The sequence below is a fragment of the Saccopteryx bilineata genome, chromosome 4 (assembly GCF_036850765.1).
Source record: "Saccopteryx bilineata isolate mSacBil1 chromosome 4, mSacBil1_pri_phased_curated, whole genome shotgun sequence".
Classification (NCBI taxonomy): domain Eukaryota; kingdom Metazoa; phylum Chordata; class Mammalia; order Chiroptera; family Emballonuridae; genus Saccopteryx; species Saccopteryx bilineata.
In genome coordinates, this window is record NC_089493.1 from 55,638,275 (window position 1) to 55,664,993 (window position 26,719).

At 43.9% G+C, this 26,719-nt stretch overlaps 1 protein-coding gene and 1 pseudogene across 1 annotated transcript; both read left to right on the plus strand.

The window, feature by feature from the left end:
• Nucleotides 1-167: 167 nt before the first annotated feature.
• On the plus strand, nucleotides 168-22,184 carry CIAO2A (cytosolic iron-sulfur assembly component 2A). Its single transcript, XM_066276133.1, has 5 exons — nucleotides 168-484; nucleotides 6,913-7,077; nucleotides 10,622-10,671; nucleotides 15,285-15,330; nucleotides 20,944-22,184. The coding sequence occupies exons 1-5, from the start codon at nucleotides 361-363 to the stop codon at nucleotides 21,039-21,041; spliced, it is 483 nt and encodes a 160-aa protein (XP_066132230.1). The 5' UTR covers nucleotides 168-360; the 3' UTR covers nucleotides 21,042-22,184.
• On the plus strand, nucleotides 11,161-12,800 carry LOC136333888 (SWI/SNF-related matrix-associated actin-dependent regulator of chromatin subfamily D member 2 pseudogene; annotated as a pseudogene).
• Nucleotides 22,185-26,719: the final 4,535 nt, after the last annotated feature.

The following is a 26,719-nucleotide window of genomic DNA, read 5'->3' on the forward strand; positions in this document are numbered from 1 at the left end:
GTTACAGCTCACCCTTCCCTTTCCCGGCGGAGACTACAAGTCCCAGAATACAGCTATCTTCCGAAGAGAACGTCCCATGCGTCCCAGCATGCAATGCGCCTCACGTGCCGCGAGGAATCCCCCCCCCCCCCCCCCAGCCTCGACGAAACCCAGCAGGGCATGCTGGGGTTTGTGGTCCTTGCGGCACCCTATCCTAGGTCCTCCGCGCTACTCTGTCTGGACCCGCCTATTCTCTGCTCCCCTGGACCTTTAGGCTTGTCTTGGCCCGTTGGAAGACCAGGAAGTTGATAAATCGCAAGGCCAGCTGCTGAAAGACGGTGGCTCGGGTGGGACAGTCGCCAGGGATGGCGGAGCGTGAGGATGGAGCGGGTGTCGGGGCTGCTCTCCTGGACGCTGAGCAGAGTCCTGTGGCTCTCGGGCCTGTTTGAGCGGGGAGCTGCCCGGCAGCCCCGGATCATGGAAGAGAAAGCGCTAGAGGTTTATGGTAATTAATTTTACCTAGGGCCGTGTTTGGCTTTCTGCGTGGAGCCCGGGGGTAACGAGGGCCTCACTTGAGGGCTGGGAATGGCGACTCGGTTTTTTGCCGGATCTGGTCGGGAGCGTGGGAAGCGTTTTCTTCGGGATCTTAAGTCATGCGGCAATGTGAGTCTTTCTCGGAGCCGGACTCTTCCTAAACCTGGGGCAAGCGAAGTCTGGAAGTCTTAAACACTTTATTTCCCTTGTCTGACCCACGTCCTAGTGGCAGAGCTGGCGTCTAGTGTGCTTGGTTAGGAAGCCAAGCTGGCCTGGTTGCGGTGTTTCACCTTCTTTCCTCTCCCTGGACACGCGCTCCTCCTGCACCGTTGAGGGCATTGCTGTGTGACTGACAAATCGGGGACTGGCCCAAGGTCACAGCCCCTTTCTTCTACTGGAAAGGCAGTAGGCAGAGGTCCCCTAGAGAAGAGATCGAGATAGACTCCTTGTAGCTGGCCATTGAATTTACAGTTCCTTAATACAGCCAAACCTGGAGTGCAAAAGAACACACACACATACATACACAACTCTTTTTAACTCCTGGGACCATCTTCATTGTACACATGAAAAAACAAAGGTTTAGAATGGATACACAACTCCCTGGAGGTCACACTGCTAGTAAGGAAAAAAGAAAGTTCATGCCTCTGATTCCAAACTTAGTGCACTTTCCACCACTTCACAATTGCCTTATGATTCTCTATTTAGTATTGTTTTTGAAACTAAAAAGCAGTGATTTAACTAATGATCAGATTCCTGCTGACTGAGGGTAAAAGATGACCATAAGAAGACAAATACAGGTTAGGATTGTAGGCCAGGAAAAGGAAAACAGGGATGGAAAAGACCTTTAGAGCTAATGTATACTGCTCACAAAAATTAGGGGATATTTCAAAAACGAATATGAAGCTATAAAATGTCCTTTAATTTTTGTGAGCAGTATAGTTTACCTCTCTTGCAGGAGGTAGACCTAATCAACCGCAGCCAGATAATGGACGCCTTCTTGTCCTTTCAGGCCTCTATCTACAGCTTTTAGTGACAGCAGGGCACTGGGAATAACTTTGGAGGAGAGATAGATGATTCTCATCTTCAAACTTATATTGAGAGGGACAAATATTTACAAATATATGTTTGTTTATTGTAAGCAGTAGAAAGTCACAGGGCGCCTGAAAAGTACAGAAATTCAGAGGAGGGAAATTCTAATTCTGATTGGGGAATCACTTGAGTTGGGCCTTGAAGAATAGTAGGGTCTAGACATATAGAGGTAGGAGGTACACTAAGCAGAGAAAACGAGCAAGAGTATGAAGGTGAGAAAATAGAATGTTTAGGAAGTGGCAGATAGGTGGATAGATAGGATAGGGTTTGTGGTTAAAAATGGTATGGTCAAGGCCCTGGCCGGTTGGCTCAGTGGTAGAGCGTCGGCCTGGCGTGCAGGAGTCCCAGGTTCGATTCCCAGCCAGGGCACACAGGAGAAGCGCCCATTTGCTTCTCCATCCCTCCCCCTCTTCTTCCTCTCTATCTTCCCCTCCCACAGCAGCCAGGGCTGCATTGGAACAAAGTTGGCCTGGGCGCTGAGGATGGCTCTGTGGCCTCTGCCTCAGGTGCTAGAATGGCTCTGGTTGCAACAGAGCGATGCCCCAGATGGCAGAGCATCGCCCCCTGGTGGGCATGCCAGGTGGATCCCGGTCGGGCACATGCAGGAGTCTGTCTGACTGCCTCCCGGTTTCCAACTTCAGAAAATACAAAAAAAAAAAAAAAAAAAAGGTATGGTCAAAAATTGTTTTAGATAGGTTGGAATTGGATACTGAAAGTAAATATAAATGAAAATTTAAATATAAATGCAGAATCATAGAAGAATTTTATTCATGACAGTAATGTGATTTTGTTTGTTTTTTGGGATTTTTGTGACAGGGACAGATAGAGACAGACGGATAGGAAGGGAGAGAGATTAGAAGCATCAGTTCTTTTTTTTATTTTAATTTAATTTTATTTTATTTTATTTATTGATTTTACAGAGAGAGGAGGGGAGAGAACAAGAAGTATCAAGTCATAGTTGCTTCACTTTAGTTATTCATTGATTGCTTGTTGTATGTGCCTTGACCAGGCAAGCCCAAGGTTTTGAACCTGCAACCTCAGCATTCTAAGTCAATGCTTTATCCACCACGCCACCACAGGTCAGGCAGAAGCATCAGTTCTTCGTTGTGGCACCTTAGTTGTTCATTGATTGGTTTCTCATATGTGCCTTGACAAGGGGGCTACAGCAGAGTGATTGACCCCTTGCTCAAGCTAGCAACCATGGGGTCATATCTATGATCCCACGCTCAAGCCAGTAACCCTGTGCTCAAGCTGGTGAGCCCATACTGAAGCTGGTGAGCCAGCGCTCAAGCCAGCAACCTTGGGGTTTCGAACCAGGGTCCTCTGTGTCCCAGTCTGACGTTCTATTCGCTGCGCCACCGCCTGGTCGCGCCAGGGCAGTAATGTGAAGAGAACAATGTTGCTTTCTTTGTCTTCTTTTTTTTTCTTAATGTTTATTTATTGATTTTTAGCAAGAGAGGAAGGAGGAGGGAGAGAGAGAGAATGAGATAGGAACACTAATCTATTCCTGTATGTGCCCTGACCAGGGTTCAAACCGGCAACCTGTGTGCTAAGGGGATGATGCTCTGACCAGCTGAGCTATCTGCCGGGGAAACATTACTTTCTAAAAGAAGTAAATCCAAATCTCTCAAATCACTAGAAAAGTGGAGATGTTTCAAAAGGGGTGAGCTTTAATTTCAGGGTTAAGTAGCATGTAAAGAATATAATGCAACCTGTATAAATAAGCCTTACAGGAAAAAGGCCTAGGATGAAGGGCAGCAAATTCCCTTTCAAAAACCCCTATTTCCCTGAGCTCCATGATGACACAGCCTTGTGAAGGAGAAACTGTCCTCTTTTCCAGCCTCTATTATCAAATTCTGTTTCTAATCAAGTGATGAGCCCAGGAGCTGCTGTGGAGAAGGTAAATTTGATTGATATGTTTTTCCCAGCTGCATTTCTGATTGCAGGGGTGCTATAAATAATAGAACAAAATCTCAGGCTTGGGAACATCAAGCTAATTCTCTGCGAACTCCCTCTGCTTCTGTCCTTTCTGCTTCACCATTTCTCTTTATCATTCTCCTTTTGCATCTTTTTCAACAGCCTCAGTGTGAGGAGGAAATACGTCTTCTCCAAGGCCAGGTTTCCACATTCTTGGTCTCGCTCCCTTCTGCTTATTTTATCAGTTTCCCCATCTCCAACCCTTAAATTTTCAGTCCCTTTTCCTCTGTTTGACCCTTCCCTTTGGGTTATAAAACATACTCAGATTTCCCTTACCCTTGTCTTTGTTCTAGGTTTTTCTAAACCTGGGGCCTGTTCTCTGCCCTTCCGTTTCCTGCCAAAGCTCGAGGACTGCATTTTCAGTTCCCCCTTACTTCCCTTTCTGCAAGCTGGCTTCTGCCTTCGCCTCTACTGAAACTGCTTTCTTACAGGTGACATCCTGGGTGACAAATCAAAGACTTATTTTAGCTCATCAGCCTGAATTTTTCTGCAGCATTTGATGTTGTTAACCACCCCTGTCTTCCCTTCTCTGCTTCTTGTTTTTTTTCTTCCTTTCGATGCCTAAATTAGGTGCTTTCCATAGATACATCCTTGGGTCTCTTATATTAGTGATTCTCAAACTCGGCTACACATAATAATAACCTGAGGAATTTCTTAAAGTCGGTGTCCAGGCCATACTACAAATCAGTTAAGTCAATATCTGGGAGTAGGGCTCAGACATAAGTTTCTGTTTTTGTAAAAGATTTCTGGTGCCTGACCTGTGGTGGCACAGTGGGATAAGGCACCGACCTGGAACACTGAGGTTCCCGGTTCGAAACCTTGGGCTTGCCTGGTCAAGGCACATATGGGAGTTGATGCTTCCTGCTCCTCCCCCTTCTCTCTCTCTAAAAATCAATAAATAAAATATTAAAAAAAAAAAAAAAGATTTCTGGTAATTCCATTCTTCAGCCGAGGTTGAAATCTATTGTTCTAGTCACTCTTCCCTGTGAATCTCAACAACCACTCTAGCTAGCCTTGGTGCTCTCTTAAACCTTATGTCACGGTTCAGTGTTTGCTGGAATGTACCATTGATTTGCCCCTTAAGCAAAGTCATTATGTATTAAATTAAACTGTTTTCCCCAGCCCCCACCCAAATTTATTCCTGTGTTCTTTTTTTTTCAGTGTTCTCCCAGACACTTAACATTCTTTCTCCCTTTCCTTCTCTTCTACATCTAAACAGTTGTCAAATTCTGTTGATTCTGCCTCAGAAATTACTTCTTCCTCTGTCTTCTTCTCTCTGTCACCATTGTTATGTGCCTGATTTAGGCCCAGCTTTTTCAGCTGGTATCCCTGGCTCTGCTCTGGTTGAGTTACAAACTGGCCATGTCACTCTTATTCAGAACCTCTTGAGGACATCCTATTACCAGTAGCTGACCCCCAAACATCCTTGGTGGTTTGGCCCAAACTCTTACACTCTTTCATCCTCTTCATTTATTCTTTTTTTTTTTTTTTTTTTTTACAGGGACAGAGAAAGAGTCAGAGAGAGGGATAGATAGGGACAGACAGGAATGGAGAGAGATGAGAAGCATCAATCATCAGTTTATCGTTGCAACACCGTAGTTGTTCATTGATTGCTTTCTCATATGTGCCTTGACCGCGGGCCTTCAGCAGACCGAGAAACCCCTTGCTCAAGCCAGCGACCTTGGGGCCAAGCTGGTGAACTTTTTGCTCAAGCCAGATGAGCCTGCGCTCAAGCTGGTGACCTCGAGGTCTCAAACCTGGTCCTCCACATCCCAGTCCAATGCTCTATCCACTGCGCCACCGCCTGGTCAGGCCTCTTCGTTTATTCTGGGGAAGAAGTCACAGAGGTAGAAGAAGTGAGCCATGGAAGAAGTGAGCCAGCCGAGCTGCGTGGTTTCCGGGAACAAGTTAACAAGAGGAGAAAGCAGGGCTCTTAGAACTTAGGGGAAAGAGGCAAACGTGCCTGGGGGAAGGGGTTGGCATAGGCTTGGGCATGCTCCATAGAGAGAAGCGCTGAATTGTTATCCATTTTTAAAGGCCTTATTCAGGTCCATGTCCATAAATCCCAACACTACATGTTCCTAAGCCCCTGGTCGGCAAACTGCGGCTTGCGAGCCACATGTGGCTCTTTGGCCCCTTGAGTGTGGCTTTTCCACAAAATACCATGTGCCGGTGCTACCTCGATAAGGAATGTACCTACCTATATAGTTTAAGTTTAAAAAAATTGGCTCTCGGCCCTGGCCGGTTGGCTCAGCGGTAGAGCGTCGGCCTGGCGTGCGGGGAACCCGGGTTCGATTCCCAGCCAGGGCACATAGGAGAAGCGCTCATTTGCTTCTCCACCCCCCCTCCTTCCTCTCTGTCTCTCTCTTCCCCTCCCGCAGCCGAGGCTCCATTGGATCAAAGATGGCCCGGGCGCTGGGGATGGCTCCTTGGCCTCTGCCCCAGGCGCTAGAGTGGCTCTGGTCACGGCAGAGCGACCCCCTGGAGGGGCAGAGCATCGCCTCCTGGTGGGCAGAGCATCGCCCCTGGTGGGCGTGCCGGGTGGATCCCGGTTGGGCTCATGCGGGAGTCTGTCTGACTGTCTCTCCCCGTTTCCAGCTTCAGAAAAAAAAAAATACAAAAAAAATTGGCTCTCAAAAGAAATTTCAATCATTGTCCTGTTGATATTTGGCTTTGTTGACTAATGAGTTTGCCGACCACTGTCCTAAGTTAATTGATTTCTTCCTCTTGAGCCTCTATGACACTTTCCCCATTTTTTTTTAAGGAAGCAAGAGAGACAGACAGGAAGAGAGATGAGAAGTATCAACTCATAGTTGCAGCACTTTAGTTACTCACTGATTTCTTATATGTGCCTTGATCAGGGGTGGGGGCGACTACAGCCAAGCCAGTTACTCCTTGCTCAAGCCAGCAACCTTGGGCTTCAGGCCAGTGACCTTTGGGTTCAAGCCAGTGACCCTACGCTCAAGCCAAATGAGCCCACGCACAGGCTAGATGAGCCTAAGCTCAAGCCCATGACCTCTGGGTTTTGAATCTGGGTCCTCAGTGTCCCAGTCTGATGCTCTATCCAGTGCACCACCACCTGGTCAGGCCTTTTCTCATTCTTATATTCTCTGCAATGTTGAATCCGAGACACTGGATATGATCTAATAATAATCTAAGAAAACAGTTTTCTCAAAAGGAAACTTGCTTGGACATTTTTCAGAAGTCTGGGGAGTGGCTCCAGAATTTGCTTAAATACAAAGAAGAATGTGCTTTTACTTAGGACTGGCAAAATCATTCATATTTAGAATATTAGTGTTGTTACATGATACCTTGTCTGTGGTGATTCTTTAGATTTGATTCGAACTATCCGGGACCCAGAGAAGCCCAATACTTTGGAAGAACTTGAAGTGGTAACGGAGAGCTGTGTGGAGGTGCAGGAGATAAATGAAGAGGACTACTTGGTTATTATCAGGTTCACGCCAACAGTACCTCATTGCTCTTTGGCAACTCTTATTGGTAAGGTTTTTTTATACATATATATTTTTAAATTATAAATTAGCCTAGCTGATACTGACCCAAAGTAACAATTAGCATTATGTATCACAACGTTATGGTTTATAGAGTATTTTCATGTACGCTAGGCCCATATTTGTTGTTTTCACATCTGTGGATTCAGCTAACCAGGTGTTGAAAATATGTGGTGGGAAAATTATATTATTCTGATTTGTGCTACGTACATAGTTAGGCATCCATACTTAACACGTTCAGGCATTTTTTCTTGTCATTATTCTCTAAACAATACAGTATAACAATTATTTACATAGCATTTACCTTGTAATAAGTAATATAAGTAATCTAGAAATGTTTAAAGTAAACAGGAGGATGTACGTAGGTTGTTTGTTTTTTTTTACAGAGACAGAGAGTGAGTCAGAGAGAGGGATAGACAGGGACAGACAGACAGGAATGAAGAGAGATGAGAAGCATTAATCATTAGTTTTCATTGCGCGTTGCAACACCTTAGTTCATTGATTGCTTTCTCATATGTGCCTTTACCATGGGCCTTCAGCAAACCGAGTAACCCCTTGCTCGAGCCAGCGACCTTGAGTTCAAGCTGGTGGGCTTTTGCTCAAACCAGATGAGCCCGTGCTCAAGCTGGCGACCTTGGGGTCTCGAACCTGGGTCCTCTGCATCCCAGTCTGATGCTTTATCCACTGCGCCACCGCCTGGTCAGGTGGAAGTACGTAGGTTATATGCCAATACCATACCATTTTATATAAGGGACTTGAGCATTGCAGAGTTTGGTATAATGGGAGGGAGTCTTGGAACCAGTCCCCTGTGGATAATGAGGGACAACTGTATTGTCTTCTGTAGTCCTCACAATTAGCTTATGAGTGAGTTAATATTATCTTTATTTTATAGATGAGGAGCCAGAGGTTCAGAGAGTTTAAGCTCAGAATCATATAGCCAGAAATGGTGAAAATGAGGCTCAAACCTAGGTCTCCTGGCTGCAAATATGTTTCTTTTAGTTACAGTATGCTGCTTCTCTTTGGTGTATATGCCTGCAATTAATGGAGCGTGGGTGTGGACCATCTCCTCTTCTCAGTTTTGGAGATTGGAGTAGGTGCTGTCAGACTGGCACTGTTGCTATCACCATATTTTCCTTTTAGCTTGTTCTATCAGCATCCTTTTAGTAGGGGCAGAAGTTTTGGTGGGAGGGTATTTTTTGAGGTATTTTCTATCAATATTTAAGAGGCTGCATTTCCAATATTTTAGATTAGTTAGCTGTGAGATATACAATAGGTGTCTATTATATACTTTGTTATAAAGAAGATAAAGGAAGTTTATTTCAAACCCAGTGTTCATCAGTAAGGGATTGATTAAGTAATCATGATGGTGCCTGACCTGTGGTGGCGCAGTGGATAAAGCATTGACCTGGAACACTGAGGTCACTGGTTCGAGACCCCAGGCTTACCTGGTCAAGGCACATATGGGAGTTGATGCTTCCTTCTCCTCTCTCACCTTCTCTATCTCTCCTCTCTAAAATGAATAGAAAAAAAAAAATCAGTGATGGTGTATATTAACAATGAAATACTACGTAGCAATAAAAACAGAGAAGCTCTCCATGTACTGATATGGAAAGATCTCTTTAACATACTGCTAGGAAATAAAAGCAAGTATAGTATTGCTACATTTGTGTTAAAAAGGCAAAAATAGGCCCTGGCTGGTTGGCTCAGTGGATAGAGCATTGGCCTGACATGCAGACATTCCAGGCTCGATCTCCAGTCAGGGCACATAGGAGAAGCAACCATCTGCTTCTCTTCCCTTCCCCTTGCCCTTCCCTCTCTCTTCCGCTCCTGCAGCCAGTGGCTCGATTGGTTTAAGTGTTGGCCCCGGGAGCTAAGGACTGTTCCATTGATTCAAGTGTCAGCCCCAGATGGGGACTGCCAAGTAGATCCCAGTTGGGGTGCATGTGGGAGTCTGTTTCACTATCTCCCCTCCTTTCAATTAAAAAACACCAGATGAGCCCATGCTCAAGCCGGTGACTTCAAGGTTTCCAATCTGGGACCTCAGCATCCCAGGTCAACTCTCTCTTCATTACACCACCACCAGTCAGACTATTGTCTTTTTTTTTTTTTAAGGATTTTATTTATTGATTTTACAGAGGTGGGAGGAACAAAGAGTAGTTGCTTCACTCTCGCTGTTTATTGGTTGCTTGTCATATGTGCCTTGACTGGGTAAACCCGGAGTTTGAACCAGCAACCTTAGCATTCTAGGTCGACACTATCCACTGTGTCACCTCAGGCTATGCTATTGTTTATTTTTAATCAAACCATAATATTAAGATATGTTTCTTTTTTTTTTGTATTTTTGTATTTTTCTGAAGCTGGAAACTGGGGAGGCAGTCAGACAGACTCCCGCATGCGCCCGACTGGGATCCACCTGGCACGCCCACCAGGGGGCGATGCTCTGCCCATCCGGGGTGTTGCTCTGTTGCGACCAGAGCCACTCTAGCGCCTGAGGCAGAGGCCACGGAGCCATCCCCAGCGCCCGGGCCATCTTTTGCTCCAACAGAGCCTTGGCTGCTGGAGGGGAAGAGAGAGACAGAGAGGAAGGAGAGGGGGAGGGGTGGAGAAGCAGATGGGCGCTTCTCCTGTGTGCCCTGGCTGGGAATCGAACCCAGGATTCCTGCACGCCAGGTCGACGCTCTACCACTGAGCCAACCGGCCAGGGCTAAGATATGTTTCTTAAAGCATAACAAGCCCTTAAGTATTAGTAGGTAAAGGAATTAAATTGCTCCAAATCAAAGCCTGCAAAGCCAAATCTCATTACTGAAACACTTTCTCCTCATAATAAGAACAGTTTGATTTATCCTCTGAATCTAGGGGTGTGGATTTAGTTTAAAATTCATTCCTTATTTTGAAGCGGGGGAGAAGTGGAACATTGGCACTGAGGGTCTGTTCCAAGCCTAGTTTTCATTTCTCTTAAAAGACTCAACTGGAAAAAACCCCGACGGAAATGTGTCTTGGCATTGGGGTGATAAACTGAACTTCAGAGGAACTCGTTTTAGGAAAAAACTTTGTATCTTGCAGGCATAGAGGATTCCAGCTTTTAGAGGTTTCTGTGCTCCTTTTTAAGTGGCTCTTACTTGGTTTCAAACTTTTATGTGGTCCAGCCTGTTGTGGGCATTTGGTAAATTTTAATGGGTTTGAAGGCAAATTGTATAGTAGAAAGGACTTGGGTTTTGCAGTGGTCTTGGGTTCCAGTCCCACCTCTGCTACTTTACTAGCCGCATGACCTTGGGCAAGTTACGGTGTGACCCTGGTTTCATAATTTGTAGGATGGGGTTGATAATACCTAGCTCACTGGATTATCGTAAGGAGTATGTAACACTATATCTATATTAAAGTTGCTGGCATGGTGTGAGGCTCAAAGGAGACCTACAGTGGATTGAGCCAAAGCTGTTTTCAGCCACTGTATTATATGGAGATGCCTAGATACAGCTGTATACTTTCCCCAAAACCAGTAAGAAGGGATAATTGGGTCTTTTTTTCCTTCACAGGGCTGTGCTTAAGAGTAAAACTTCAGCGGTGTTTACCATTTAAACATAAGGTAAGGAAGATGTTTTTTGTTATTTTATAAGTTTTATTAAGATTTAATTAAAATTATTGTATAATTTAGTTATTTAAAGTGTACAACTTAATAGTTTTTAGTATATTCACTGAATTGTGCAAAATCACTACAGTTAATTTTGGAACATTTTCATTATCTCAATAAGTACTAATAAGTCACTACCTATTTCTCTCCTCTCCCCCCATCCATAGGCAGCCACTAATCTACTTTTTATCTCTGTGGATTTGCCTATTCTGGATGTTTTATTTAAATGGAACCATACAGTTTGTGGTCTTTTAAGACTGGCTTCTTTCTCGTAGAGTAATATTTTCAGAATTTATCCATGTTGTAATATATATCGGTATTTTATTCCTTCACATAGCCTTATAATAATCCACTGAGTGGGTATACCACTTTTTATTTGTCTGTTTATCAGTTGATAGACATTTGGATAGTTTCCACTTTTTGTCTATTATGAATAATGCTGCTATGAACATTTGTCAACAAGTTTTTGTGTGGGCATATGTTTCCATTTGTTTTCCACTTAAGGAGTAGAATTGGATCATATGGTAACCCTAAAATTAACCTTTTTTTTTTTTTAGTGTGAGAGAGAGAGAGATAGGAAGAGAGAGAGATGAGAAGCATCAACTCATAGTTACATCACTTTAGTTGTCCATTGATTGATTCTCATGTGTGCCTTGATTGGGGGCTCCAGCGAGCCAATGACCCCTTGCTCAAGCCAGCGACCTTTGGGCTCAAGCCAGCGACCATGGAATCATGTTGATAATCCCACACTAAAGCTGGCAATGTTATGCTCAAGCTGGTGAGCCTGCGCTGAAGCCGGTGACCTTCGGGTTTCTAACCTGGGACCTCAGTGTCCCAGTTCAGCGCTCTATCCACTGCACCACCACCGCTTAGGCTCTATGTTTAACCTTTTGAGGAGCTGCCAAACTGTTTTTCACAGCTGCTCTACCATTTTACATTTCCACCAGCAGTGTATGAGACTTCTGGTTTCTTCACATCTTTGCTAACACTTATCTTTTTCATTATAGCCATCCTGCTGGGTTGAAGTGATATATCATTGAGGTTAATGATGGCTAATAATGTTGAACATTTTTTCATGTGCAGAAAATTTAAAACCAATTAAGAGACTCTTATAAAGGGCTGCAAAAGCCCTGGCCGGGTAGCTTAGTTGGTTAGGCAGTGGTCGGCAAACTCATTAGTCAACAGAGCCAAATATCAACAGTACAACGATTGAAATTTCTTTTGAGAGCCAAATTTTTTAAACTTAAACTATATAGGTAGGTACATTCCTATAGGTAGGTACACTCCACCTAGTGGAGTGGCATTGGATGCCCATTACCCAGGAGACATAGCTAGCTTCCTGGTTAAATGGCCTGGAGACTCAATGCCAGTTATACCCTCCTGCTCAAGCTAGATCAGCATCCACAGTACAAGTTGGATCCCCCAGTGGTGAGGCTGCTGGGAGTGCGCACACAGACGAGGCCCACCATCATGCAGGCTCTACGGCTTTACATCAGAACAACCAGCTGCAGGGCGGGCAAGAGCGCCAGTACATCAGCTGCAGCCGTTACTTCCACCGGACCTTCAGTTGTGGTTAACTTTGTTTCTCCAAGATTCCCATGAAGCTGGCTGGGTTGCTGCAGCATCCAGACCCTATTGTCATCAACCATGTCATTAGCGTGGACCCTAACAACCAGAAGAAGACAGCTTGTTAGAACACTGATGTGGAGGTGCACAACCCACTCAAGGCCCAGATGAGCAATTTTCTGGCCCCTACTACCAATCAGTAGGAGCGTGCCTACCTTGATGTCAAGATCTGTGAGATCACTGAGTTCCTCAGCTAGCTGAAGATGCAGAGGGATTTCATGCTCAGCTTTAGTGCTGGCCCCCAGGACTTCATCCAGGAGTGGCTCTGTTCCCAGCACTGAGACCTTAAGGTCATCACTGATGTGATTGGGAATCCTGAGAATCGAGCTGCTTTCTACCACCAGCCCTGGGCCCAGGAAGCAGTGGGGAGGCACATCTTTGGCAAGGTGTGGCAGCAAAGGCAGGACCTGGAACCAGTGCTGGCAATTCACTTGGCCTGGTGAACCTTCAGGGAACCTTCCTTTTTTCCAGCCCTGGCACCGTTCCCTTCTCAGTCTGGAAGGGACTGTTACCTGAGGCTGAAGACACACAGGACAAGGAGGGAGCTGAGGGGTATGTCCTGTCACCTTCTGCTTCACAGCTTTAGTTTCATAATTGTACTGATAGAATTCCTTGTTGCTTGATCCCAAAGCCTATTACTTACTTTACGTGTTGGCCTTAATTAGGTTCACAATGAATGCCTCTGCCCTTGGCAGTCAGGCCCAAGTAGGACTACTGGAGGCCTTGCTTTGGATTGTAACTGAGACATTTCAAAACCCAAGGCTTTGCTTGTTTATGGACTCCCCCTTGGGGCAAGTGCCCTAGCTGGCAGCTGTGCGAGGAAGAGGGGCGTAGCTTACACTCTTCCTAGCATTCTCAACTGATGTTCTTTGTCATTCCTACCAACCCAGTCTTGCTGCTGGCTTTTTCTTTTCCTTTGGGTATTTACACTATTTGGGGAGCAGGTTCTTCTATGCAGGAGCCACTTTTTTTCTTTTTTAGTGAGAGAGAGAGAAGGACAGATAGGGACATACAGGCAGGAAGGAGAGAGATGAGAAGCATCAAGTCTTCATTGCAGCACCTTAGTTATTCATTGATGGCTTTCTCATATGTGCCTTGACCAGGGGGTCTACAGCAGAGCAAATGACCCCTTGCTCAAGCCAGCTACCTTGGGGTTTCAAACCTGGGTCCTCTGTATCCTGGGCCAATGCTCAATCCACTGCACTACTGCCTGGTCAGGCTAAGGAGCCACTTTTTTGTAGAAGGGATTAGTTGGTGTTTTTCAAGGAGCCCTATTTGGTGCCTCCTCCCTTATTTTTTCCCCTCAATCTGTGCAAGTGGCTCTGGCCACCATCATCTGCTGGGATGCCAGAGGGCCACCCCAGCCCTTGAGTCCAGAACTATAAAGCCTCCTAGAGGAAGGAGGCGCTCAAGTTCTCTGGTATGGCCTGAGGTATGTGTGTATGAGATTGGCAGTGGGCAGGGGGAGGTGGAGAGGACTTGTTGCCATTTGGAGCTTGGTAAGGAGGGTGAGCCTAGGGCTTAGAAAGTGCCACTTTAGGCAGGCTTGGAAATTTCCAAATAAATCCTTGTTTATTGGTGGTAGCTCCTTACCTCACTGTCGAAAGCAAAAAAAAAAAAAAAGACTGGGCTAGACGATCTCTAAGGTCTTTTTTAGCCATAAAATGCTGTGATGCTTTTCACTCATGAAAAACATTGATCTCAGTAGCAAATAAGTATATAAGAATTAGTTCATATGCTCTGTGGTTTATATCTGGAAAATGAACAAGTCTTTATCATATAGCATGATTTATTTACCACAGGATTTGCAGTAATTTCAAGTGTTTGACTCAAAAGCTCTGATTCATAGAGGATAGCTCATCTGAGGGAGGGAGTGCAGCAGGATGGGGGGCGGATAGCTTAACCAGAATTATACTTGAGAATAAATTGATCAAGATAAAAGTGGAGCCTGACCAGATGATGGCGCAGTGGACAGAGCGTCGGCCTGTCCTAGGCTGCTAAGGACCTAGGTTCAAAACCTCAAGGTCACTGGTTTGAATGCAGGCTCATCCTGCTTGAGTGTGGGCTCACCAGCTTGAGTGTGGGATCATAGGCATGACCCCATGGTTGCTGGCTTGAACCCTATGGTCACTGGCTTGAGCAAGGGGTCACGGGCTTGGCTGGAGCCCCCATACCCCCATCAAGGCATCTATGAGAAAGCAATCATTGAACAACTAAGGTGCTGCAACTACGTGTTGATGCTTCTCATCTCTCTCCTTCCCTGTATGTCTGTTCGTCTCTCCCTCTGCTAAAAATAAGAAAAGAAAAAGAAAAAAAGATAAAAGTGGATGAGAAAAAGAGGATACTGAAAACTGTATACTGTGATCTCATTTTTGTCATATAAGAAATAAAAAGGAATGTCTAACCTTGGAGTGTGTGTGTGTGAAATCTGTGTTAGATTATAGGGGTACAGAGAAAAATATGGAAGAAACTACACTAGATTATTAACCCTTTGAGTAGTACGTGATGTTGAGTAGTACGAGGATGTTCATGAACGTCCTCACTCAAAGGGTTAACAAAAAACTCACTCAAAGGGTTAATGCAGCTTTGGGGGTTGGAGCAGGAAGCAAGTTTAGATACCAAGTTGGGAAGAAGAGTTAGAGTGCAGGGGAGGGATATCCATGAGTAAAACATATGAGATCTTATTTGTGTAAAATTATATTGCTTTGTATTAAAAAGAAGTGGAATGACCCCTGCAGACCTTTCCCAGGTGACCAAAATTAAAAATCCTTGTTTCAGCCTTGTTTTAGAGAAGAATCTGAGGGATTTGTTACTAAGTCTTTGATGGTAGAAACAGGATTTGGGCTTTCATCCCTAGACTCTTGAGTCCAGTTTACATTCCACTTCACTCATCATCATAGAATGCTCTAAATGTTTTGCTTATAATATTTTTTTCTTCCTAGTTGGAAATCTACATTTCTGAAGGAACCCACTCAACAGAGGAAGACAGTAAGTGAATCTTGAATCATTAAAAACAACTTAACAATACAGTATACAGAGATGTGTTATAAAATTGAGCGGCTGAAACCTGTATAATTTTGTTAACTAGTGTTACCCCAATAAATTCAATTTAAAAATAAGTAAATAAAAGTAAAAACTACTTCAGGTAGTACTTAATCTTTGATATCAGGTTATTTTGCTAACCAAGTGTCTATTGGGTCATTTATTAAAAAGTATAAAATTAGTTATTTTTCCTTGAGGTGTGAAAACAGGCATTTTTTTTGCTTTTATGGATTTTTTTTATAAATTTTTATTAATTTTAATGGGGTGACATCTATAAATCAGGGTACATATATTCAAAGAAAACATGTCCAGGTTATCTTGTCATTCAATTATGTTGCATACCCATCACCCAAAGTCAGATTGTCCTCTGTCACCTTCTATCTAGTTTTCTTTGTGCCCCTCCCCCTCTCCCTTCTTCCCTCCCCCCCCCCCCACCCAACCACCACACTCTTGTCCATGTCTCTTAGTCTCGTTTTTATGTCCCACCAATGTATGGAATCATGCAGTTCTTGGTTTTTTCTGATTTACTTATTTCACGCCGTATAATGTTATCAAGATCCCACCGTTTTGTTGTAAATGATCCGATGTCATCATTTCTTATGGCTGAGTAGTATACCATAGTGTATATGTGCCATATCTTCTTTATCCAGTCTTCTATTTTATTTTTTTTTACAGTGATTAAAGCCTTTAAGCAAACTCTTGGCCAATACAGCAAGAATCCATAAAAGAGTAGTGTCTTTAACATGTTCACCAAGTCCATGTTGGCCCCAACACCATTCCAAATCCCTGCAAATGCAAGCCAACCCCAGTTCAGTCTGTTAGGAGCTGTCACAAGGAGCAGGAGTCCAGGAAAAGTCCACATCCAGGGAAAACAGGCATTTTATGGAAGTAATTTTTTCAGTAGGACTCTGGGTAAATTAGAGTTAGGCCCTGTGGATATTGACTGGTTTAGGCCAGTGGTTGCACCACTATAAAGAACATCCAGCTCTAGGAAGCTTGATTTATAAGCTCCAAAGAGGACTTGATTCTTTTCCTTGGTGGCCCGATAGAGAGCTGTGTACTTGAAACTGAAGGTATAGTGAGTAAAGATTTAGTGAATCTTGAGGCAAATGTTTTCTCTCTGGGTTAATATATTAAAATGGAAGTAGAGAACCTTTTAAATTTTATTTATTTATTATTTTTATTTTTCTTACATGAGAAGCAGGGAGACAGAGAGGCAGACTCCTACATGCACACCAACTGGGGTCCACTTGGCAAGCCCCCTATGGGGTAATGATCTGCCCTTCTGGGGCTGTTGCTCCATTGCTCAGCAACTGAGCTATTTTAGCGCCTGAGGTGGTGACCATGGAGCCATTCTCAGTGCTCAGGGCCAGCTTGCTCCAACTGAGCCATGGATGCGAGAAGTAAAGAGAGAGAAAGAAGGGGAAGGGGGAGGGGCAGGGATGGAGAAGCAGATGGTCATTTCTCATGTGTGCTCTGACTGGGAATCAAACCCGGGACATTGCCTGACCAGGCGGTGGCGCAGTGGATAGAGCGTTGGTCTGGGATGCAGAGGACCCAGGTTCGAGACCCCGAGGTTGTCAGCTTGAGCACGGGCTCATCTGGTTTGAGCAAAAGCTCACCAGCTTGGACCCAAGGTCACTGGCTCGAGCAAGGGGTTACTCGGTCTGCTGAAGGCCCACAGTCAAGGCACATATGAGAAAGCAATCAATGAACAACTAAGGTGTCGCAACGAAAAACTGATTATTGATGCTTCTCATCTCTCTTCATTCCTGTCTGTCTGTCCCTATCTATCCCTCTTTCTGACTTTCTCTCTGTCTCACTAAAAAAAACACACAAAAAAACCCCGGGACATCCACATGCTGGGCCAACACTCTACTGCTGAGCCAACCTGCCAGGACCAGGAACCTTTTTTATATAGAGGACTTCTGACCTACAGAGAGAGATCAATCAGTAGCTACTTAAAAATAACAGAGTTAGGGTTTGGGAAAAGCAAAAGACAAAATATTCCGCATACCCTATGTGTTACATTAAAAACAGAGAACAGAATTTTATCTGCAGGTGTTAAGAGTACAAATAATGAGAAATACATTAAAAAACATGCTGTGCTTAGTAAGCTTTCATCATTAGGTAAATTGAGAAGTTGAAAACAGCAGAGGGGAAGAAAGTGACAATAATAAAGTAAGAGCAACAGTAAGACAGACATACAGAGGGTGACAGTGACTCAAAAGCACTAAAAGGAAGAGATGAAAAGAAATGAACATAGAAGAGATACAGAAATTATATACCTGAAACCGTATAATTTTATTAACTAATGTCACCCCATTAAATTTAATAAAAGAAGAAAAAGAAGAGACACAGACAGGGAAGCCCGCTGCTTTGAGAGCAACAGCCCGTTCAGGAGACTTTAGGTACTGTTGTGAAAACTGCTAAAGTCATATCCTGTTTTCACAGTTGCAGACAAGTAGACTATTCTACTCCTCATGTATTGAATTTATTCAAATTCCATAAACTGATGGCTTCTCTTAATTAAAAAAATAAAAGTTTAAGTACTCTAAATCCAGTGTGTGTGTGTGTGTGTGTGTGTGAGAGAGAGAGAGAGAGAGACAGAGACAGAGACAGAGAAAGGGACAGATAGGGACAGACTGACAGGAAGGGAGAGAGATAAGTATCAATTCTTTGTTGCAGTGCCTTAGTTGTTCATTGATTGATTTCTCGTATCTGCCTTGACTAGGGGGCTCAAACCAAGCCAGTGATCCTTTGCTTAAGCCAGCAACCTGAGCTCAAGCCAGCGACCTTGGGCTTCAAGCCAATGACCTTTGGGCCAAAGCCAGGGATCATGATGTCATGTTTATGATCCCATGATCAAGTTAGTGACCCTGTGCTCAAGCTGGTGAGCCCGTGATCAAGCTGGCGACCTCGGGGTTTCAAACTTGGGTCCTCTGTGTCTAGTCTGATGCTCTGTCCACTGCACCACTGTCTGGTCAAGCACCCTAAATCCACTCTTACGTTTTTGAAATGCTTCTTAATTATGGGATTTTATAATAACATAGTATTAAGCTTTTTTTTTTAAGGGTTTTTCATTTATTAAAAATGGAATGTTTTCTATGTGTAGGGACAATTTGACCTTTGAGTTACATTCTTGCCTTGTGGAGCCTACATTGTAGTAGGAAGAAACAGAAAGAATTGCAGTTGTTTATATAGGAATATATATGTTTGGTAAGTGTAACATTTTAGCAGGATCCTGGAAGTTAGCCCATATTAAGAATATGGCCATCTGACCCTGGCCAGGTGGCTCAGCAGTAGAGCATCAGCCCAGGGTGTGGAAATCCGGGTTCAATTCCCAGTCACGGCATACAGGAGAAGCGCCCATCTGCTTTTCCACCTGCTTCTCTCTCTGTCTTTCTCTCCTCCCTCCCCTCCTGCAGCCATGGCTCAATTGAAGCCAGTTGGTCTTAGGTGCTGAGGACGGCTCCCTGGTCTCTACTAAAAATGGCTCCAGTTTCAGTGGAGCAAGGGCCCCAGATGGGCTGAGCATTGCCCCCTAGTGAGCTTGCCGAGTGGATCCTAATCTTTTCTTTTTATTTATTTTTTATTTACAGAGACAGGGAGCCAGAGAGAGGGATAGATAGGGACAGGCAGACAGGAATGGAGAGAGATGAGAAGCATCAATCATCAGTTTCTCATTGTGACACCTTAGTTCATTGATTGCTTTCTCACATGTGCCTTGACCATGGGGCTACAGCAGACCGAGTGACCCCTTGCTCAAGCCAGCGACCTTGGGTCCAAGCTAGTGGAGCTCTGCTCAAACCAGATGAGCCTGCGCTCAAGCTGGCGACCTTGGGGTCTCGAACCTGGGTCCTTCCACATCCCAGTCCAATGCTCTATCCACTGTGCCACCGCCTGGTCAGGCGATCCTAATCTAAATAAATAAAGAATATGGGCATCTCTTTTGAACCCTTTCATCAGGATTTTTTTGTGTGTGTGAATGAGTGAGAGAGGGAAGAGAGAGATGAGAACCATCAACCTGTAGTTGCTTCACTTCAGTTTTTTATTTTTTTAGATTTTATTTATTGATTTTTGGAGGGGGGAGAGAGAGAAAGAAAGGAAAGAAGGAGAGAGTGGGACAGGAGGGAGAAGAGGTAAGCATTTACTTGTAGTAGTTGCTTCCTGTATGTGCCTTGACTGGGCAAGCCCAGGGATTCAAACCAGCGACTTCAGCATCCAGGTTGATGCCACAGATCTGGCTCACTTTAGTTTTCATTGATTGCTTCTCATATGTGCCTTGACTGGAGGGCTCCAGCTGAGCTAGTGACCCCTTGCTCAAGCCAGCGACCTTAGGCTTCAAGTCAGTGACCTTTAGGCCCAAACCAGCAACCATATAAGAACATGTTAGTGACTCCACACTCAAATTGGATGAGCCCATGCTCAAGCCAGCAACCTCAGGGTTTTGAACATGGGACCTCAGTGTCCCAGGTCAATGCTCTTACCCACTGAGGCACCAGCGGTCAGGCTCATCAGGATTTTTTTTAGCAAATTATAGATGACCGATAAGGTCCAGTACCTTTATTATGTGAAGATCCATGCAAACTGGTTAAAAAAAATTAACAGATTATTAGAAGGAGGCAAACAAAATTCACACAAGAAGAGCTAATAAATAAGGGAAAATATTATCTCACTATTAGTCAAGAAATTGCAAATTATAAAAATAATCAGAACCATTTTTTACCTCATATTTTATGTATTATGTGTGTGTGTATATTATTTTTTATAATAATAATACTGGGTATTTTTGGCAGACTGATAGCGCATGTATTGCTGTTGAGTATATACTGTATTTTTCGCTCCATAAGATGTACTCCCCCCCCCCCAAAAGTGGAGGGGAAAATGCCACGCGTCTTATGGAGTGAAAAATACGGTGTTTTATTTCTTTTTTTCACACACCATTTGATTCAGAACATTTTTTTTTCTTATTTTTCTCCTTAAAACCCTAGGTCTGTCTTATGGTCAAGTGTGTCTTATTGAGGGAAAAATACGATAAATTGGTAAAAAATATTGGAAAGTGATTCAGTTATATCACTTAAACCATAAAAATACTCATATCCTCGAATCTAATGATCCCACTTTGAAAAATCTTTCCAAAAGGAAGGCTGTGTGTTAAAAGGTGTCCACTGTAGCATAGTCTTCATAATTTATTTATTTTTTCTTTATAATTTACTTGGACATTTATAATTTTTGCTGTGTTTAAGAACCCTGTAGTTTAAAAAATAGGCTTAAGGGGCAAAAAAGAACAATTTTAAAAAATTGTATTTACCCTGAATAACACGAAAATATGTATGTGGACAAAGACTGGAAAGAAAATAATTAAAATAGTTGTGATAGAATAGGATTATAGGGGATATTTTTCTCTTTAAGTCTCACTTCCAGAACTTATGAATAATTACCCACAATCAGCTTTTAAGTTCTCAAGGTGTTAAATTCTGTTTTAACAGCTTATGAAAAACGGTGTGCTGCCACATATTGACCGAGTTCTGCTAACCTTGTCTGTGTGTTTTGCAGTCAACAAGCAGATAAATGACAAAGAGCGAGTGGCGGCCGCAATGGAGAACCCCAACTTACGGGAAATCGTGGAACAGTGTGTTCTTGAACCTGACTAACAGCTGTTTTAAGAGCAACTGAACGTTGTTTGATATGTCTGTTTAAACTCTTTGTAAAATATAAAAGACTCATGTTTAATACATAGGTGATTTATACCTCAAAGCATTTTTTTAAAGGATGATTTCCAAGCAAGATTTAATTATAAAGTAGTACCTAGTTTGTTCAGTGTATAACATTCTCAGGATTTATAACAATTAAATGATAAGACAGAAGAATATTTTCTAGTTATTATGTGTAAGATGAGTTGCTATTTTTCTGATGCCCATTCTGATACAACTGCTTTTCATGTCAAATATTTACTCAGTTTAAATCATTACTCTGTAAAATAAATAAAACAGAGATGACTTCTTGTAATGACACACCTTAGAATATTCTTATTGAATTGTAAATTCAGTGTAAATGTTGACTGTTGGATATTTACAAAGATTTATTTTCCTATTATTATGTAGAATCAGATACCTGATTCAGGCCAAAGCCCTGCCTCCCTTCAAGGAGAGTCCTGGACCCATTTACGTATGGGAACAAATACATAGAGGGGTAGATGACATACATAATTTTGAAGGTTAAGAATTCCCCAAAGCTGTTTTGATTAAAACAATCTAACTTTATGGTCTGCCATTTACTTAACTTTATTCAGTTCGCTTTAGGGGATAATGGTCATTTTAAGTGTAAGGATGTGGTAGGTGGCCTCCAAGATGATCCCGGTAACCCTTGATTCCTGGTATTCATGCCCCTGAATGGTTTCCTTCTATATTGAATCAGAGCTGGTCGATGTGACTAAAAAAGAATCAAGAGGTGACAGTATGTGACTTCTGAGGCTAGATCATAAAAGGTATAACTACTTTCACCTTAATCTCTTGGGTTGCTCAGTCTGCGGGAATCCAGCCACCATGTCATGAGAACACTGGAGCAGCCCTGTGGGGAATCCTGCTAGAGAGGAACCAAGGCCTTTCACTAGCAGCCAGCACCAACTTGCAGACCATGTGAGTGAACCACAGTGGAAGCGATCTTCCAGCCCTCATCAGGCTGACATCTTGACTGGAACCTCACAGACCCTGAGCCAGCACTGCTTTGTTAAGCCAATCCTGAATTTCTGACCCAGAGAAGCTGTGAGCAATAATAAATGTTTATTGTTTACACCACTAAGTTTTGGGGTGATTTGTTATGCAGCAATAACTAACTACATACAGGTTGTTAGAGTGGAACTCTTTTGCCTCTAGTTTAATTGAGGATACGAAGGGAAAAACAGAAGAACTTTTTGTTTTGTGGCTCTTGAGCCCCCTTATCTATTTCAAGAATACAAGTTTTAGCCTGACCAGACGGTGGCGCAGTGGATAGAGCGTCGGACTGCGATGCAGAGGACCCAGGTTCGAGACCCCAAGGTCGCCAGCTTGAGTGTGGGCTCATCTGGTTTGAGGAAAAGCCCAGCAGCTTGAACCCAGGGTTGCTGGCTCCAGCAAGGGGTTGCTCGGTCTGTTGAAGGCCTGCGGTCAAGGCACATATAAGAAAGCAATCAATGAACAACTAGGGTGTTGCAACGCGCAATGAAAAACTAATGATTGATGCTTCTCATCTCTCTCCGTTCCTGTCTGTCTCTGACTCACTCTCTGTCTCTGTAAAAATAAATAAATAAATAAAAATTTAAAAACCATACATAAAAAAAAAAAAAAAAAAAGAATACAAGTTTTAGCCCTGCCTGTTGTAGCTTAGTTGATTAGAGCGTCATCCTGATATGCCAAGGTTGAGGGTTTGATCCCTGGTCAGGACACATACAAGAATCAATCAACAAATGCATAAATACAGTAAGTGGAACAACGAACTGATGTTTCTCTTTCTCAATAAAAGAACACAAGAGAGCTTGACCTGTGGTGGCACAGTGGATAAAGCGTTGACCTGGAATGCTGAGGTTGCTGGTTCAAAATCCTGGGCTTGCCCGGTCAAGGCACATATAGAAAGCAATCAATGAACAACCATGTGAAGTAACTAGTAGTTGATACTTCTTGCCCCCCTCCTGTAAAATCAATAAATAAAATCTAACAATAGAAATAAGAAGATAGAATATAAGAAGAGAACAGGATTTGGTAAGAAGATTGATGGATTTCTTTGGCTAAAGCTGTCACTGTGCTGAGTTCAGCCCCCATTTTGGCAGACAGGTAGGACAGTGACACCTATCACTGTAAGCTGAGTGGGATTTCAAGGCAATAACTCAACAGTTTGGAAATGTATTCTCTGCAGTTAGGACACCCAGAAAACTGGTGCCCGATTCAGGACTAAGAAAGAAAGCAAAAATGGGCTGAAGGCTGATATGACCCCTGCCTAGAAAATCTAGGGGTCGAGGGAAAGGCAAGTGAACCACTTTGATGACCGATTCTTTGTCATGGCCAGGGATACATGAATTTTTTCCTATGGACCATATTGTGGGGGGTCATATTTGACATTGTCCAACAGGCCATCGGCAGAGCCAAGCATACCTCAGCAGAAAGGGTTTTGCATGTACTGCCTCGTGCCCATGGCCAGGGGAGAGGACAGCAAGTGAACAGCTAGGGTGGAGATGCATCTTCTAGGATCAAGGGGCGCAGCAGGAACCTCTGGTAAGCTTATGAAAGTGTCAACCCAAGACAAAGCCAACTCTCGTCACCAGGCAGCCCCCAACCAGGCAAGTGAGAACTGCTTTATCTCTAGTGTTTCTCCCTCAGCTTCAGAGGCAGTGGTAGAACAGCTAGAGTGGGCTGCTGTTGAAGAAGAGGACAGACGAAAGAGCAAAGGACTCCATCCCATTGCTCTGCTAGAAGTTTCAGGCTTGAAGCAAGCTCAAATTAGTAAGAGTTAAGCCAAGTTTGTAGTTTTGACTATTAGATGTGACTAGATACTTGAATGCAATGAGATGATATGATTCAATGTGACAGGAAGACTGAGACAGAAATGTGTTTGCCTAAATCTTTACCCCTTGCTTGGCAGAGGGAGATCATGTCTTCTCAACAAAGTTCCATATGGTAGCGGGAGACAAAAATAGAACTAATTCTTATACCACATACTCGCTATAGATGTTCTGTTAAGCCATCTTGGCTTCTGTTAAAGCTCTGCACTATGGGAATGTCTTAGCACAGCTTTCTCTCCATATTCTCCCTCTCTTCTGAGACTATTTGAAATGCTGCTGTATTGGTTAATTCAAACAACAGCCCCAGACAGGGTTGCCAGGTGGATAAGGTAGGGTCACTTGCAGAAGTTTCTATCTCCCCTCCTCTCAATTAAAAAAAAATGTGGCCCTGGCCAGTTGGCTCAGTGGTAGAGCATTGGCCTGGTGTGTGGAAATCTCAGGTTTGATTCCCCGCCAGGGCACGCAAGAGAAGCACCCATATGCTTCTCCACCCTTCCCCTTTTTTTTTTTTTCTACCTTGCTCTTCCCCTCCCACAGCCAAGGTTCCATTGGATCAAAGTTGGCCCGGGTGCTGAGAATGGCTCCATGGTCTCTGCCTCAGGCACTAGAATGGCTCCAGTTGCAATGGAGCAATGGCCCCAGATAGGCAGAGCATTGCCCCCTGGTGGGCATGTGAGGTGGATCCCAGTCGGGCGCATGTGGAAGTCTGTCTCTCTGCTTCCCTGCTTCTCACTTCAGAAAAATAAAAGATAAAAAAATAAATAAAATAATAAAAAATAAAATAAAAATGCTGCTGTCAGAGAAACTAAAGACATTATGGTTTTGCGCACTAGCTTTGTGGAAATGTCACTATCGATACCTGATCTTTGCTATGAAAATTCTCATTGGCTTCTCTTGTCCAGAGCTTTAAATATCTGTCACCCACCACACATAAATCCAGAAGTAATGAGATATTGCTTATTTTTAGTCATCACTGTAATTGCTTCTTTCTAAATTATAAACTCACCAGGAGAGATTCTTAACACCAATACCAAGTTTCTTGTTTCATGGCAGTCTGCGATCCAAGGCCAGGGCAAGAGCCTGGTAGACTCAGTGTGCACACTGTTCTCTATTTTCCCACCCAGTGCACACACGTGTAGACACATGCTTTTTGACCAGCTGCCTTCTTTTTTTTATTTTTTATTTTTATTTTTATTTTTTACAGAGACAGAGAGAGAGTCAGAGAGAGAGAGGGATAGACAGGGACAGACAGACAGGAATGGAGAGATGAGAAGCATCAATCATTAGTTTTTCGTTGTGCATTGCAACACCTTAATTGTTCATTGATTGCTTTCTCATACGTGCTTTGACCGTGGGCCTTCAGCAGACTGAGTAACCCCTTGCTCAAGCCAGTGACCTTGGGCTCGAGCTGGTGAGCTTTTGCTCAAACCAGAGGAGCCCTCGCTCAAGCTGGCGATCTTGGGGTCTTGAACCTGGGTCTTCTGCATCCCAGTCCGATGCTCTATCCACTGCACCACCACCTGGTCAGGCTGACCAGCTGCCTTCTAAGATATTAAAGCATTATCGGGGGGGCTCAGGCTGGCAAATAGCCCAGGGTCATATTCACATTGGTCCCCAAGTTCTGAGCATTTCTCATCACCAGAGCCGTAATGGTTTGGGAAATCCCGGAAGAGAACAGCTACCTTTACATCCCCTTCTCATGAGACTCTGATACGTGAAACTCCCATTGCTACTTCCAGGTAACTGGGGTTGAAGTCAGAGATCTCTAGTGTACACTCTCCCCAACTCATACACTTACTCACTGGTACTTGTACCAACAGGTGCTCAGTGAGCACTTTTCTCCCATCCAAGTACTAACCAGGTCCAACCCTGCTTAGCTTCCAAGATCAGCCAAGATTGGGTGGTATGGCGTATACCAGCGAGCCCTTTTCAAGTACCAGGCACTCTCCTAGGTGCTGAGGATACAAAGATCAGCCACTATCTGTTGGCTGACAGACTCTGCTGTCAGCGCCCCCTGCTGCAGGCAGTGAGTGATGCGGGAGCAGTCTCATCTAGTGCCTGTGCTTGTCCTGGCCACGTAGACATGGCAGCTAGACAATCAGAACCAAAGACAAAACTGTGGGAGACAGCAAGCTGACAAAAGTCCTTGCAGTTTAAGACTTAAGCCAAAGGTGCTAAGCTCTTCCCCACAACCTCTAATTGTTTAAGTTGGTAAAGGCAATTTACATGCCCTTCCCCACACCTCCATGTTTGCTGTGATGCTGATGGTTTCTATTCGTCCCATCTCCCATGTCCCTCTCTCATCCCCCATGCCCCTCGAAGAGATTGGAGGCAGTTTTCTTTTTACCCTTTGTTTTGTGAAGTTAAGATGTTATGCATGGTGGAGGGTTTTTTGCGCTCTGGGGAGAATTCTTGGTTTGCCTCAGGAATGTGACTTTGTATCAGAGATCTCTTTGATTTGCTAATGGTTTTGCTCTCTGCCCTATAAATAAAGCATTTTTGAGGTGGAGACCCACTCTTGCAAGCCATCAGCTTGGCAATGGGTCCTCCCAATCCCATCCTTTTTCTTTCTGTGTTTATTTTCTAATCCTCCACTGTTCCCATCTGAGACCTGCAAAATTATGAGTCATGCTGGTTCGCGACAAAAACTGTACCTTAGGGACTGTCTGGTGAGACCACTGATGTGCTACCAGAACTAGGCCACTGTTGCAGGTGCCCCCATCCTCTGGCCTTGCTGCTCCTGGAAGTCCGATGTAACTGTTGTAGTCTTCACTACTGCCAGAATGCTCTCTCCTCTAT